Source organism: Podarcis vaucheri (genome assembly GCF_965113315.1).
Source record: "Podarcis vaucheri genome assembly, chromosome: 15".
NCBI classification, from domain to species: Eukaryota; Metazoa; Chordata; class Lepidosauria; order Squamata; family Lacertidae; genus Podarcis; species Podarcis vaucheri.
In genome coordinates, this window is record NC_138753.1 from 9,233,713 (window position 1) to 9,247,182 (window position 13,470).

A 13,470-nucleotide genomic window follows, 5' to 3' on the forward strand; every position below is an offset into this window, starting at 1 on the left:
CCAGAGACAATAATGTTTTCCAAAGCAAGCAAAGAGGGGTGGGGGTGGCAGCTTTGCAACGCTGCCATCATGCTTCTTCCTGCAGCGGTTTTTGCCTGTTTCAGTGTGCTCCTTCGTTTTCCTTCCCTCCTCTGCCTTAGGCCAATTGCTTGCAAATAATTCTTCTTTCAATTTGCTTTCTGTCCAGCTGTGTCGGCAAGCATCTTTTTCCCCCAGTGGTGCTTGCTGCAAAATGTCAGTGCAAACAAAAAACGAAACCCTCGGTGCCTTCCTGCGCGGCCTCCTGTTCAATTTGATCTGATCCTGCACTCATTTGGCTTTGTTCTAAGGCAGGCGTGAAAGGTCACTGCGAGACATCTTTCGGGGATGCTTGGCTCCTCCTCCCAGGGTGGAGATTTATTTGTTTGTTTTTGTTCTGCTGCTGTCAAAAAACAGCCAAAAGCACAGGGTTAGCGCACTGCTTTCTTTAATCGACTGACACAGCAACGCCCAGCAAAAACCAGCGAGGGCCATGGGATTGTCACTTAGACTGAACATTAAAGCAGGCTTGCATGTTGGACAGAAACAGGTATAAAAGCTCCCTCAAGACAGCTGCTTGTTTTAGGAGGATTGGAAGGGTGATTTGGAGCAGAGGAAAATGATCAGTTTTCCACCTGCTACTTTTACTCTTTTCCTAATTAACTGCTCCCCCTTAAGAGGACTTAGTGGCAAGAGCTCACCACTCTCTCATCTGGCAGAAATAAAGGATCGGCAGAGACACCCATTGGCATGAGGGGGGGCACCAGAGGGCAGCCTGGCAATGGCCCCTTCGACATCGGCCCCGGGGAAAATCAGTCCCCAAGACCCTGGAGGATCTTTGCCAGTTAATACCGGGATACTCATAGAGTCAATGGGAACATAGGACAGAGAATTCAGCCTTCTACTGAGTCAGAACATTGGTGCATCTATCTCACTGTTGTCTGCACTGACCGGCAGCCGCTCTTCAGGGTCTAGGTCACCCTACCAGGAGATACTGTTGAGGACTGAACCTTGGACTGTTATCTTTTGCATAGAATAGCACGTTGTAGAATTGTGGAATTATAGAGTTGGAAGGGACCATGAGGGTCATTTAGATCAAGACCCTGCAGTGCAGGCGTCTTTTGCCTGATGTGGGGTTCGAACCCACAACCCTGAAATTAAAAGTCTCATGCTCTACCAACCGAGCTTTCTCAGGCCTGCCTGATGCTCCACCACCGAGTGAGCTGGGGTCTTGCAGCCGAGAAGCAGAGCACATTTGCATGTGAAACTTCTGTGCTCAGTGCTTGGCATCCGCTGTCATGAAGGAATCGGGTACCAGGTTGTGGGGAAAGATACTCACTCTGCCTGAGGCCCTGGAAGCCTGCGGTCTGCTTGAGCAAAACTTGCCTAGACAAACAAGCCAACCTGTTGCTGGACTCTCTAAGGTTCTCCCTCTGCGTCTTTATGACCCATCGAGTGTCGCTTTCCATGCACAAACTTCTTTATTTCTTCCTGTTCAGGTGAAGCAGATCATGGAAGAAGCCGTCACCCGGAAGTTTGTGCACGAAGACAGCAGCCACGTCATTGCATTGTGCGGTAAGTGAATAATTGTCGTGTTAAGGTACACAAAACCGTTGTGTTTTTGCTTCATGCAGCAAGTGACAAACCGTTGCTTCGTCGCTGTATTATGTGGTAAATAACAAAATTGCTGGAGCTCCGAGCTGGTGTAAACTAGGATGGCCTTTGTAATTTTCCTACCATTCACTCTTTTTGTGTGTGTGTGCTGCTGCAACAGCTTTGCAGCCCAACAGAACCGCAAGTTCTGTGCCTGGAATGCATGTTGCAAATCATGACTACATTAGCCACAGTTGAATACACTGGCTTTGATCAGATTGTAGAGTTTAGAGAGCCAGGAACTTTATTGCTGAGCTGTTGTTGGGAGACAAGGCAGATGTTCTGCTACTGAAGTATGGCCCCTCCCTGGTCACCAGCCTTTTTGAACCAGTGGACACAGAATACCCTGTGTGCCCCTTCGCAGGAGGGAGGCAATGCAAGGCCTATTCAGTGGTGGCTCCCTGCTTGTGGAATGCCCTCTCTGGGGAAGCTCACCTGGAGCCCTCTCAGTCTAGTTTAAGGCACTCTTGGCCCTTAGTTTGAAGGGTTTTTAAGTATTTCTGACCTCTTTTGGTGGGGCAGGATCTGCTGACTCTGTCTTCTATTTGTATGGAGGCGTGTGTTTTGTTTTTTAGGTTTTAGTGTTTTTGTTGTGTTAGCAGGTCACTTTTGAGTCATTTTTAGGAGCAAAGTGGCTAATTATTGTTGTTTAGTTGTTTAGTCGTGTCTGACTCTTTGTGACCCCACGGACCAGAGCACGCCAGGCACTCCTGTCTTCCACTGACTCCCGCAGTTTGGTCAAACTCATGTTCGTAGCTTCGAGAACACTGTCCAACCATCTCGTCCTCTGTCATCCCCTTCTCCTTGTGCCCTCCATCTTTCCCAACATCAGGGTCTTTTCCAGGGAGTCTTCTCTTCTCATGAGGTGGCCAAAGTATTGGAGCCGCAGCTTCACGATCTGTCCTTCCAGTGAGCACTCAGGGCTGATTTCCTTCAGAATGGATGTGACTAATTAAGTAACAAATTAATAACAATAGCTCCCCTAGGAAGTACAGGTACTCTACTAACCCTTAAGATATTTGAAGATGGTCACTGCATGTCTCCACCTCGTTGGTTTCCCCTTCTGCTTCCTGAAAGACCTCTAGGTTCAGTTTCTGATCTCTTTCGTTGAGACGATCGTGGATATATAGCACGGCACTAGATGGATAAAGTTTCCTTTTGGGACAAACCTCTTTCACATGGTCCTTCGATGTAGTGCATTCCCTCCTACTCAAGTGTTTCAGTGGATCGTTTTATGTTTTGCATTGTCGCCGTGCGGAGGCGAGTGCTGTTCCATTTGATTGACACCCGCTGTTCAACACTAGTGGTTTTTGATTGATTCCTCACTTTAAGGAAATAAAATAAGATCCCCCGGCTAGGCCTCTTTACCGGCACAGAGGCTGGTTTCTTTTTGTTTGCTTTTTTTGCGGAGTTGTGGCTTGTGCTTCAAGTGACAGTTTTATTGGCAACATTTTTTCATTTCGCTTTTTGTTAACAACTCCTGGAACGTTAGTTGCTTGGCAGCCCATCCCAGCTCGGAAAAGGGTTGTATTACAATCTGCCTCCCCAGTACCCCAGGAATGTCTTTTTTGCAGTCTCTGGAGAGATGGGAAGCATTTGCAAAGTTTATGCAGAGCTTCCCCAGCAGGTCAGATGGTTGAGCTGAAGGACGGCGAGGCGCAGCGCATAGTTAACCTATGGAACTCTCTTCCACAAGAGGCAAAGATGGCCATCTACTTGGATGGATTTAACAGAGGATTGGACAGATCTACAGAGGGAAAGGTTATCAATATACTACAATGACTATGTTTTAACTTGAATTCCAGCAGCAGTCTGTGTGTGGTTTGGGAGCTGCACGGCCAGGGAAAAAACAGTGCTATCCAGGGTTGTAAAGACTGCAGAGAGAATAATTGGGTGCACTCTTCCCACCTTAGATCAAATCTATGCTGCCAGGTGCCATAAGAAAGCGGCAGAGATAGCGCAGGATAGTACGCACCCCGGAAATGATTTCTTTCAGCTTCTGCCTTCTGGAAGAAGGTATAGGGTTATAAAGGCCAGGACTAGCTGCCTGAGAAACAGCTTCTACGCAAATGCAATTCTGGTTCTAAACGCAGCATAAGGTGTCTCTGTGTATTTTAAAATGGGGTTTCAGAGTTTTTAGGGGTTTTTGAATGTTTTATGTAGTTTTCATGTAGTTTTATGTAGTTTTTATGTAGTTTTATGTAGTTTTTATGTAGTTTTATGTAGTTTTTATGTAGTTTTATGTAGTTTTTCAATTTCATTGTTCTGCATGGGACAATGACAATAAAGATATTGTATCGTATATATTGTAATGCTTCTGAATGCCAGCAGCTGGAAACTGCAGGAAGGGAAAGTGCAGGTTTTGCATTCAGGTTGTGCTTGGGGGTGTCCCACAGGCATTTATCTGGTTGACCACTGTGAGAACAGGGTGCTGGAGTAGATGAGCCACTGGCATGATCCAGCCGGGTTTTTCTTAACGTCATTCAAATTATTACATTATTCAAATTATCAGGAAGATGTTTAATTGTGTTTTTATATTTTGTTGGGAGCTGCCCAGATCAGCTGGGTCAGCCCAGTCAGATGAGTGGGGTCAGTGTTTGAAATTAGCCGGGTGCAAGGTGCATTTTGCCCCTGACTATTGGCCACTTGTGACAAAGTGATCTGATCTGTTCCAGCACGTTGCCCTCCTTTTTTTCCCTTTTTTTACATTTTTCAATTAGATGTACACTAAAAGAGTAAAAACTGAAATGTAGCATAATCATACATCGGCACATTATTCTAGAAAACATTATCATACCAATGTACTTAATTATCACAGCAGCGACTATTTAATAATCTTAGGGTAAATATCAATAGTGTCAGTGATCAATTATGAACCTGCCTATTGTGTTCCGTTGCAATCCTCCCCCACCAGCTTTTTTCTTTAAGTCTTTAAATTCACAGCATTTCATTGCAGATTTCCCTAATATACTCTGCTCAATATAGACATTTTTGCAACCAATTCCCCCTAATAGGATGCATTTTTGTACGTCATTTTCACTAATACATGCATTTTAATGCGTTCTTGTGAACACCTTTACCCTGGTATATACATTCCTTAGCTGGACAACTGCATTGCAGAAAAGCAATTCATCCACTCGGGTCTTGGTTACACAAGCCAGTTCAGTTCCCTCATCCATGATCACATCATAGATAAGGCTGGCTCTTACTCCTGCACTGACCTGCCATTGAACAGCGCAACCAGGTTAGGAGCCTCTGTAGCCAGGCAGCCGATTCTCTGCTGGATAGGATCAGTCGAGGGGAATAGCCTGAATCAACAATTAAATGGCTTTGTCTACTTGCAAATCAATCGGGTCTCTCTTGATTTAAAACCAAGCCTGATAAGCACTTTTTAAAAAAGTCAAATAAGCCTGAGCTTTGCAGACAGATTGATTCTGTGCACAGTTCCACATTCCGCACACTTGCAGAGTATTGCGGTCGATAGACAGCCCTGGTAATGAGCGATGCTGTGCTTCCTGAGGCCTGAAAATCGATGCAACACCCTGATCTCTTGTCTGTCTTGTAGGAGATGGAGTCAAGCAGCCTTCAGGGCATTCATTGCCTGTGGTCACTGAGCCTGGGAGCTGTCTGCATCTAATGCATCTGTCTGGAAAGTGGGGGTGCGGCTTTGAGGCTTAAATGCAGGCCACCCCAGTCAAACTTAATGCAGCTTTCTGGACAGTGTTAGAAACTAAGATATAGTAAAAGCTAATCACCAAATAAGGGACGCGGGTGGCTCTGTGGGTTAAACCACTGAGCCTAGGGCTTACCGATCGGAAGGTCGGCGGTTCGAATCCCTGCAACGGGGTGAGCTCCCGGCGCTTGGTCCCTGCTCCTGCCAACCTAGCAGTTCGAAAGCACAAAGTGCAAGTAGATAAATAGGTACCACTCCAGCGGGAAGGTAAATGGCGTTTCTGTGCCCTGCTCTGGTTCACCAGAAGCGGTTTAGTCATGCTGGCCACATGACCCGGAAGCTGTACACTGGCTCCCTCGGCCAATAAAGCGAGAGGAGTACTGCAACCCCAGAATGGGTTACGACTGGACCTAATGGTCAGGTGTCCCTCTACCTTTAATCACCAAATGGGACCTTAAACCTAGGTTACGGTCACCACAACAGAGTGTCTAGGTGCCCTTTTTATACATTGCAATTTATTATTATTATTATTATTATTCATTTCATTTCTATATCTCTGTCTTTTAAAGGGGGGAAATCTCAAAATGGTTTGCAAGACTTTAAAACATCAGATAAAACAATCCAGAATAAAACAAATTCAAGCTTCAAGGAAAATATTTCAGATCCTTCTCTAAGTGACATTTTGCTTTCTCCATGCTTGTTTACCTACTTAATTTAAAGAGCTGCCCCATAGCAGAAGTGCTCTAGGGAGCCAGTGTGGTGTAGTGGTTAGAGTGTCAGGCCAGGACCTGGGAGATCAGGGTTCACAGTGGCGTAGCGTGGGGGGTGCCAGGGGTGCCGGCCGCACCGGGCGCAACATTTGGGGGGGGGTGCGTTTGGCCGGCCCTCCTAGAGGAAGCAGGAACCCCACTGTCCTCTGACCTCCTCCGAAGCCTGGCGGTGGGGCGGAGAGACCTTCTCCCCGCGCCAGCCTTCGGATGGCTGCCCTGAAGACTTGTGGTGGGAAAAGTGGCGTAGCGTGGGGGGTGCAGGGGGGGCCTGCCACACCTGGCGCAACATCTGGGGGGGCGCGGAAGAGACTCGAGTGCTAAAATCCACGGGTTAGGGGGCGCAAATTACTTGCCTTGCCCCGGGTGCCCACGCTACACCACTGAGGGTTCAAATCCCCCCTCAGTCCTGAAGCTTGCTGGGTAACCTTGGAGTCAGTCACAGCCCCTTAGCCTACCCCACAGGGCTGTTGTAGGGAACTGACTGGGGAAGGAGGTGAACCATGTACAGTCATACCTCATGTTAAGTTTGCTTCAAGTTACATTTTTTTCAGGTTGCGTCCTGTGGCGACCTGGAAGTACCGGAAAGAGTTACTTCTGGGTTTCACTGTTCGCGCATGTGCACTAGTGCTAAATCACACTTCGCACATGCACACAAGCACCACATTTCGCTGCGCACCTGCACAGATACGGCGCTTCAGGTTGCGGGCGTTTCACATTGCGAACGGGCCTCTGGAATGGATCCCGTTCGCAACCAGAGGTACCACTGTACTCCTTGGAGAAAAAGGTGGGATATACAGTGGTACCTCAGGTTACAGACACTTCAGGTTACAGACGCTTCAGGTTACAGACTCCGCTAACCCAGAAATCGTGCTCTGGCGGCGCGGTAGCAGAAGGAGGCCCCATTAGCTAAAGTGGTGCTTCAGGTTAAGAACAGTTTCAGGTTAAGAACAGACCTCCAGAACGAATTAAGTTCTTAACCTGAGATACCACTGTAAATACAATAAATAAGCTCTTCTGCTTACCTGCTTAAGTAAACTGGAGGGGCCAGCCAGATGGAGACAAGAGTCACCAACTTGGTGGTCGCCATTGGACCCACGCCAATCGCAGAGCACACCTGGGAATTTCTAACGCTGTTTGTGGATGCTTTGAAGCCAAGCCGGCTCACCTGTCCACCTCTCTGAGAACCCCTTCCTCTTCTGTGATGCTTATATGGAGGAGAGCAAGAAAGCGCTTGGGGAAGGGACCTTAGCTCACTGGTTTGCATTTAGATACACCCAGGTTTGATCCCTGGCATCTCCAGGTCCGGCTGGGAGCAGCCCCTGCCTGCAACCCTTTAGGGCTGCTGCCAGTCAGTGTAGAGCTGTGCATCTCAAACTTTTTTCTCTCGGCCACCCTTTCAGAGTAAAAATTTGCTTGTGCCACACCAGATTCTTTCTTGATTAAGAAATACGTTGGAAAATGCAAAGAAACAAATCCTAGCAGTGCTTGATTCATAACACAGAACACGACTGCTTTATAAAATGATTGTGAGGCATCCAGAAAGTATACTGTAAAACAATGCAGCTGCATAAGAACATGTCTCAACACGCCCCCCCCCCAATATAATGATAAAGGGGCCTCTTGCAAACTAAATGAGAGGCATGAACTTGCTTTCGCCGGGATTCCAAAGGCAGATCTGTATACTGACACCCAGGAAGCCCCAATAAAGAATGGGAGAATGAATCCCCACTGACTGGCAGCGAGGCTGGCAAAACCTCAGACCCAATCAAGAGAGCCCAAACTGTTGGGTAAGGAGAAGTGTGCTTGCAGGCGAGTGACTCACCCTCTTGTGTGGGGCGGCTTTCAAAAATAGAACGGGAACGAGCCTCACAACAAGCTGGATGAGAGGGGAGATCAGCAGATATAGATAATATGAGAACGTAAGAAGGAGCCTGCTGGTCCTGTCTTGTCCGGCGTTCTGTTCTCACCATGGCCGGTCAGATGCAGGTGCAAAACCTGCAAGCGAGACCCAAGCGGAAGAGCGTTCTCCCATTCCGTGGTTTCCAGCAAGGGGTATTCAGAAGCATGACTGCTTCCAACTGTGGGAGCAGAGCAGAGCCATCATGTCCAGAAGCCTTCTGTAGCCATGAATGTGTCTCATCCTCTAGGCTGGTAGCCCTCACTGCTTCCTGTGGCGGTGAGTTCCGTAGTTTCACTATGCACCGCATGGAGAAGTGCTGCATTTTATCTGCCCAGCATCTTCCATCATTCAGCTTCATTCAGATGCCCACTAGTGTTACAAGAGAGGGAGAAAAACAGTTCTCTATCCACCTCTTCCACGCCAGGCTTAATTTTATAAACTTCCATTATGTCGCCTCTTACTGGTCTTTTCTCTAAACTAAAAAGTCCCGGGCGCTGCAACCTTTCTTTATAGAGGAATCGCCCCATCCCCTCAATCAGTTTGCTTGCCTTTTTCTGAAACCTTTTCCAACTCCTTTTTGAGGTGGGGCTACCAGAACCCTACACAGTACTCCCAAGTGCAGTTCGCACCGTAGATTTCTATAATAGCATTACAATATTGGCAGCTTTTATTTTCAATTCCAATGATCCTGAGCATGGAATTTGCCTCTTTGTACACACACGCAATTCATAATCCGCCCCCCCCCCAATCAAGGCCATTTTTCCAAATCTGTTGGAAAGGTTTGGCAGTTCTCCTTTCAATTAGCCAAGGTGTGATCACAACAGCCAATGTCACCTCCATTGCTTAAAAAGACTAATTACAGGCACCCTCTCACATTCCGTACGGGGAAGTGGATTCCTTCCCAAGCCTCACTAGGAGACCTTAGCAACTGCGAGGTAGCTGGCAAGCGATTAACTTGCACTATCATATCCATCAACACATATCCAGAAGCAGATACTAAAGAGAAGCAAAGCAGTATCAGATTCATCTGTGATGCAGTGGGGGAAACCAGAGGTGGTGATTGAGCCAGAAGCAGGCAGAGTTTGCCTCACTGCAAGAGTTTGCCACTGCTTCCTATCTCTGCCCCTCCCTCTCACAGAGGTGTTTAAGCAGAGGCAGAAGAGGAAGAGTTGGAGGGAGAAAGAGCAGATAGCGGGCCTGGAAGAGATGGAAGAGGGAGGTTCTTCCCTTGTAATTCTCAAATATTGGAAAGGACTGCAAGGGTCAAAGTAGGAATCTTTTGCCCAGCTTCAGACTCAAACCCATGACCCTGAGGTTAAGAGTCTCTTGCTGCTACCGACTGAACTGTACCGAGATGCCAGAGAGGGGGAGGCTCTCCCCCCCCCCCTTATGGAGTACAGAGCCTCATCATTGGTCTGGGAGGAGCACTTAGGCCTGCCAGAAGGAGTGGGGGGGGGGTGGCAGCAGAGCTGGTGGCAGAAGGACAAGGCACAGTCTTGTAGCCATGAACCAGGGGCCACCTTTGTAGGTGGGATCAGACACACCTGCCCAGCAGGTACGTGGTGGAGCCATAGGGGGAGAGAGTCCCTTGAGTGAGTCCACTGCCTCTTCTTTTAAAGTTCGGTGGGAGGGATGTGTCCTCTGTTGGGACACCTGTATAGCTTCCATTCAGTTCTTTTTTTTTAAAAAAAAGTTTTTTTATTCAAAATTAAAACAAGACATATTATCCAAAAACATATCATCCTCACCCCCCCCCATTTTTCCTCCCTCCACCCACCCCCACAAAACCCACCCACCCCCACCCCCCGACTTCCCTCAGTTCCAGTCTTTGGTTTCTCTGAGACTGCTGTTTTCTGCATGTTACAAAGTTGTATAGATCCTCAAACTATTTAGCTGATTATTATAAATAAAAGGTTTGTGAATGTTTATTCGAAACCTGCCAAGGAGTCCAGTTCACTTTGTTGCATCTTCAGATACTTTGTAAAGGGTTCCCATTCATCCTTAAAGTCACAGTTATCCTTGTCCTGTAGCTTATATTTCAGTTTTGCCAGTTCTGCATAGTCCGTCAATTTTTCTTGCCATGATTCTTTAGTTGGGGTTTCTTCAGTCTGCTTCCGTTCAGTTCTAAAGCTCTTGCCTCGCTCCTGTTCCCTGGCGTCCTGTTTTCTGGACCTTACCCTTGCAGCTGAGCCTGTGCTACTATCAGCCTGAATAAAGGTCTCTTCCTTGCTTTTCAAGGAACAGCTTCTGCCTTTGCGTTTTGGGGCGAGAGCTTGACAGCTTCCCTCCATCAGTTTTATGAATGAAGTCTGGGAGCATTGTAAAGACTAGCAGATTCCCAGCCCTCTTTCTCCAATCTGTCTGTAAGCCCCTGAAGCTTGTGCCGCAATAAATCAGCCATTTCCCCCTGTGCTATGAGAATCTTGTTTGGCAGTCAAGAATAACCCTGGAGGCCTGAGAGCAGTGACTGGTATCAGAGGCCTTTGGAAGGGAAGCAACGGCATTGTCTTTTGGAGCTGTCTGTGGTGCTGATCTGGTGCTTTTCCAGTTAAGCTCCAGGATCCTTCAGGCATTAGAGAACACCCTTCCTCTCCTTTCATTTAGCAGAGCTTTGGCTCATTTGATATTTACCCAGTGAGGGCTTTTGAGTGGAATATGACTAATAGGTTCTGTTCTTTGTGCGTGTGTGTGATATTCTGATCTTGTTCTTTTTGTAGTTGCTGGTAGCCTCGGGTGCTCTTTGAATGGAAAGTCAGGTTAAAAACCCTAAATAAATAATATCCGACTAGGAGGAGAGTTGGCTGGCTCAAAGCATCACAAGCTGCCAATGCCTTTGTTCCAAACAACACACAAGAGTTATTTTCTCAGTCCTTTGCATAAGCCTAGGTTGGTGATATGGGCAGGGCAGCTGTGCACTTGGTCAACGCAGAGAGCAGGGCCTTTCCCTTGCTGTGATCCACACTTTGCCTTCTCTGGCTCAAAGGTCCACCTCTGGAACCCTCTCCTAAGGACTCTGGGCTACTGAACACAAAGTTGCAGGCCTGGGATTTGGAGACAACTGCCCTCTTCCCTTCCATTGTTGTCTAGGAGGTGCTCTTGGGGTCCAGGGTCTTGCTCCAAAGAGGTGAAAGCCTTTCAACAAAAGCATTTATCCAAGAGAGTAGGGTTCCAGGTGCAGCATAGTCTGAACTAGTCAGGGTTGTAGAATTGTAGAGTACGAGGGTTGTCTAGTCTAACCCCTCTTCAATGCAGGGATCATTTGCTCAACGTGGGGCTCAAACTCACGACCCTGAGGTTAAGAGCCTCATGCTCTACCGGCAGAGCTATCCCAAGTCCATCTCAAGCACTGAGAATCATTCTAGCTTCCAAACATAATCCAGGGGCAATCAGGAAACAGCCCAGAGTCGATATCACAAGGAAGGGGGATTAGAAATGGGGGCTCAGCCCCAAAGTACAAGGAGCCAGGGGCCTGTGTGGTTTCTGGAAGGCTCAGTAGGGAGCCCTATATGGTGGCTTCCCTAACCCTAGCTGCTGATAGTGTTGCTGCCCTGGGCTCCATTAGAGGAAGGTGTGAGCACATAGGTCTGTTCAGTAACTAGCAATTGATCAAGTTCTAGGGATTCTTTACTCAGGAGCTGACAACCATTTCGCCTGAATTGGGAGATAACTCTGGGCTTATAGATGAACATAAGAAGAGCCCTGGTGGATCAGGCCAATGGCCCATCTAGTCTAGCCATCCTGTGCTCAAGGTGGTCACCCAAATGCCCCAAACTGGAAGCCCCAAGGCAGGAGCTGAGCACAAGAGCTCTTTATCCCCACTTGCGACCCCCAACAACCAGTGTCCAGAGGCATAATGCCCCCGCCAGTGAAGTTCTTCCTTGACTTGGACCTTTCAATTCTCAAGGAACAAGGGTTGGCTGCCCATCCCCGGACAGCTCCAAGGGTTTCCCAGCAGGTCACCCACCAGAGGGTATCTCTCGCACCAGTTCCAGGAGACCCTTGCCTGCTCCTCAGGTTCCCCCACCTGTGGACTGTCTCATCTGTCCTTTGAGGACTTGGTGTCTGGCGCTGGGTCAGAGCTGAGCATGACACCCTCCCTCCCTGACTCTAACGCCACCATCTGACAAGCATGTTCCACCAATGTGCAACACTGGAAGGCTTTGCTGGTGCGAGGTTGGAGAATCTGGTGGCGTATTTCCTCCCTCCGTTCTGTGACCTTTTTCTTTTTCTCAAGCTCTCTGCCAGCTGCTACTCTGCCATGGAACGATTGGACTGATCTGTCCATTGCAGCGTGAAGAGGCACATGCTACTTCACTTGCAGCCGTTACGCCCTTTAAGGGAGAGATGTGTTCACGTGGCCATGGGGACAGGTTATGCTCTGCTTCTGTGTGCCATCTTGTAGAGCCAACAGAAACACTGCTGTCGTCATTAGATGACCAAGCCTTTGGCAATATCTTTACTGCCGGCACAGGGTAAATTCTTTGAATTGCACAGTCCATTAAGTGCTATTAATAGCCATTGATGGTACAATATAATAGCAGCACGTTGCTTATTACCAGCAGGGACCAGGAAACTGCGTACGACCTCTGTGTTTCCGTGTGGGTTGTGGAGAAGCTGCACAAGACCTTCTCTGTAGTGGCAGACGTAAGCCGTGGATGTCCCAGCAACCATCTCCAGTCTGGAAACGGCTCGCTGATGTGCTCAGAAAAGGCGTTGCTTGAAAACTCATGCCACAGGGAAGGTTGGTGCAGATCACAGGTAGGGAACCTGTGGCCCTCCAGATATTGTGGGCCTCTGAATCCCATCATCCCTGATGTGAGGAGCAGGTCATAAGTGAAGTTAACCCTTCAAACAAGGTTTGCTCAGGAGGTCATGCCTAGTGAGCACAGCAACTCAACCCGGTTGATCTTGCCTCTATGAGGCAGTTGTGGGGACAGAAGGTCACTGCCTTTCCCCAGTTGCCTAAGCCTCTTCCTCTCCCAGGTCCTTCCTCAGCAATCTGAGACCACATCATTATGTCTGTCTTTGCTACTCCCTCTTCATGCCTCTTCTGGTTCTGGGAGACTAGCAGGAGAGGGACACACACTGGCCTCTTCACCAGCCTGATTCATCTCTGCCTCTTGGCCTCCCTTCTCTCTGGCTTCTGCCTCTGCTTCTGATTTGTGACTTCTCTCTGCCATAGACTCCTCCTGCTCACTAAACCCTGTTGCCTTCTTCCTCTGACCATTCATTGTCATCCCACCACCACTCCCCGGGCTCTGAGTCTTCTTCCCCTGGGGGTTCCCCAGCCTTTCACCACTCCTCTGCGTCTGGCCAGTCCATGACACCTGGTCATTGGTCATGATGGCTGAGACTGATGGGAATTGGTGGCCATCAAGTTCTGGAGAGGTGCAGGTTCCACATCCTTGGTGTATGGACCCGTCTTCTTCAACCTAGTTCTCTCCAGATGTTTTGAA

At 48.2% G+C, this 13,470-nt stretch overlaps 1 protein-coding gene across 8 annotated transcripts in view; it reads left to right on the plus strand.

Moving 5' to 3' along the window:
- SGSM2 (small G protein signaling modulator 2) overlaps positions 1–13,470 on the plus strand; it is an 81,348-nt gene that overhangs the window by 14,842 nt on the left and 53,036 nt on the right. For all 8 annotated transcript variants that reach the window (XM_082201192.1, XM_082201197.1, XM_082201194.1 and 5 more), the window contains exon 2: positions 1,518–1,593. In XM_082201192.1, coding sequence (XP_082057318.1) covers positions 1,518–1,593 — 76 coding nt within the window. The remainder of the gene's footprint in view (positions 1–1,517; positions 1,594–13,470) is intronic.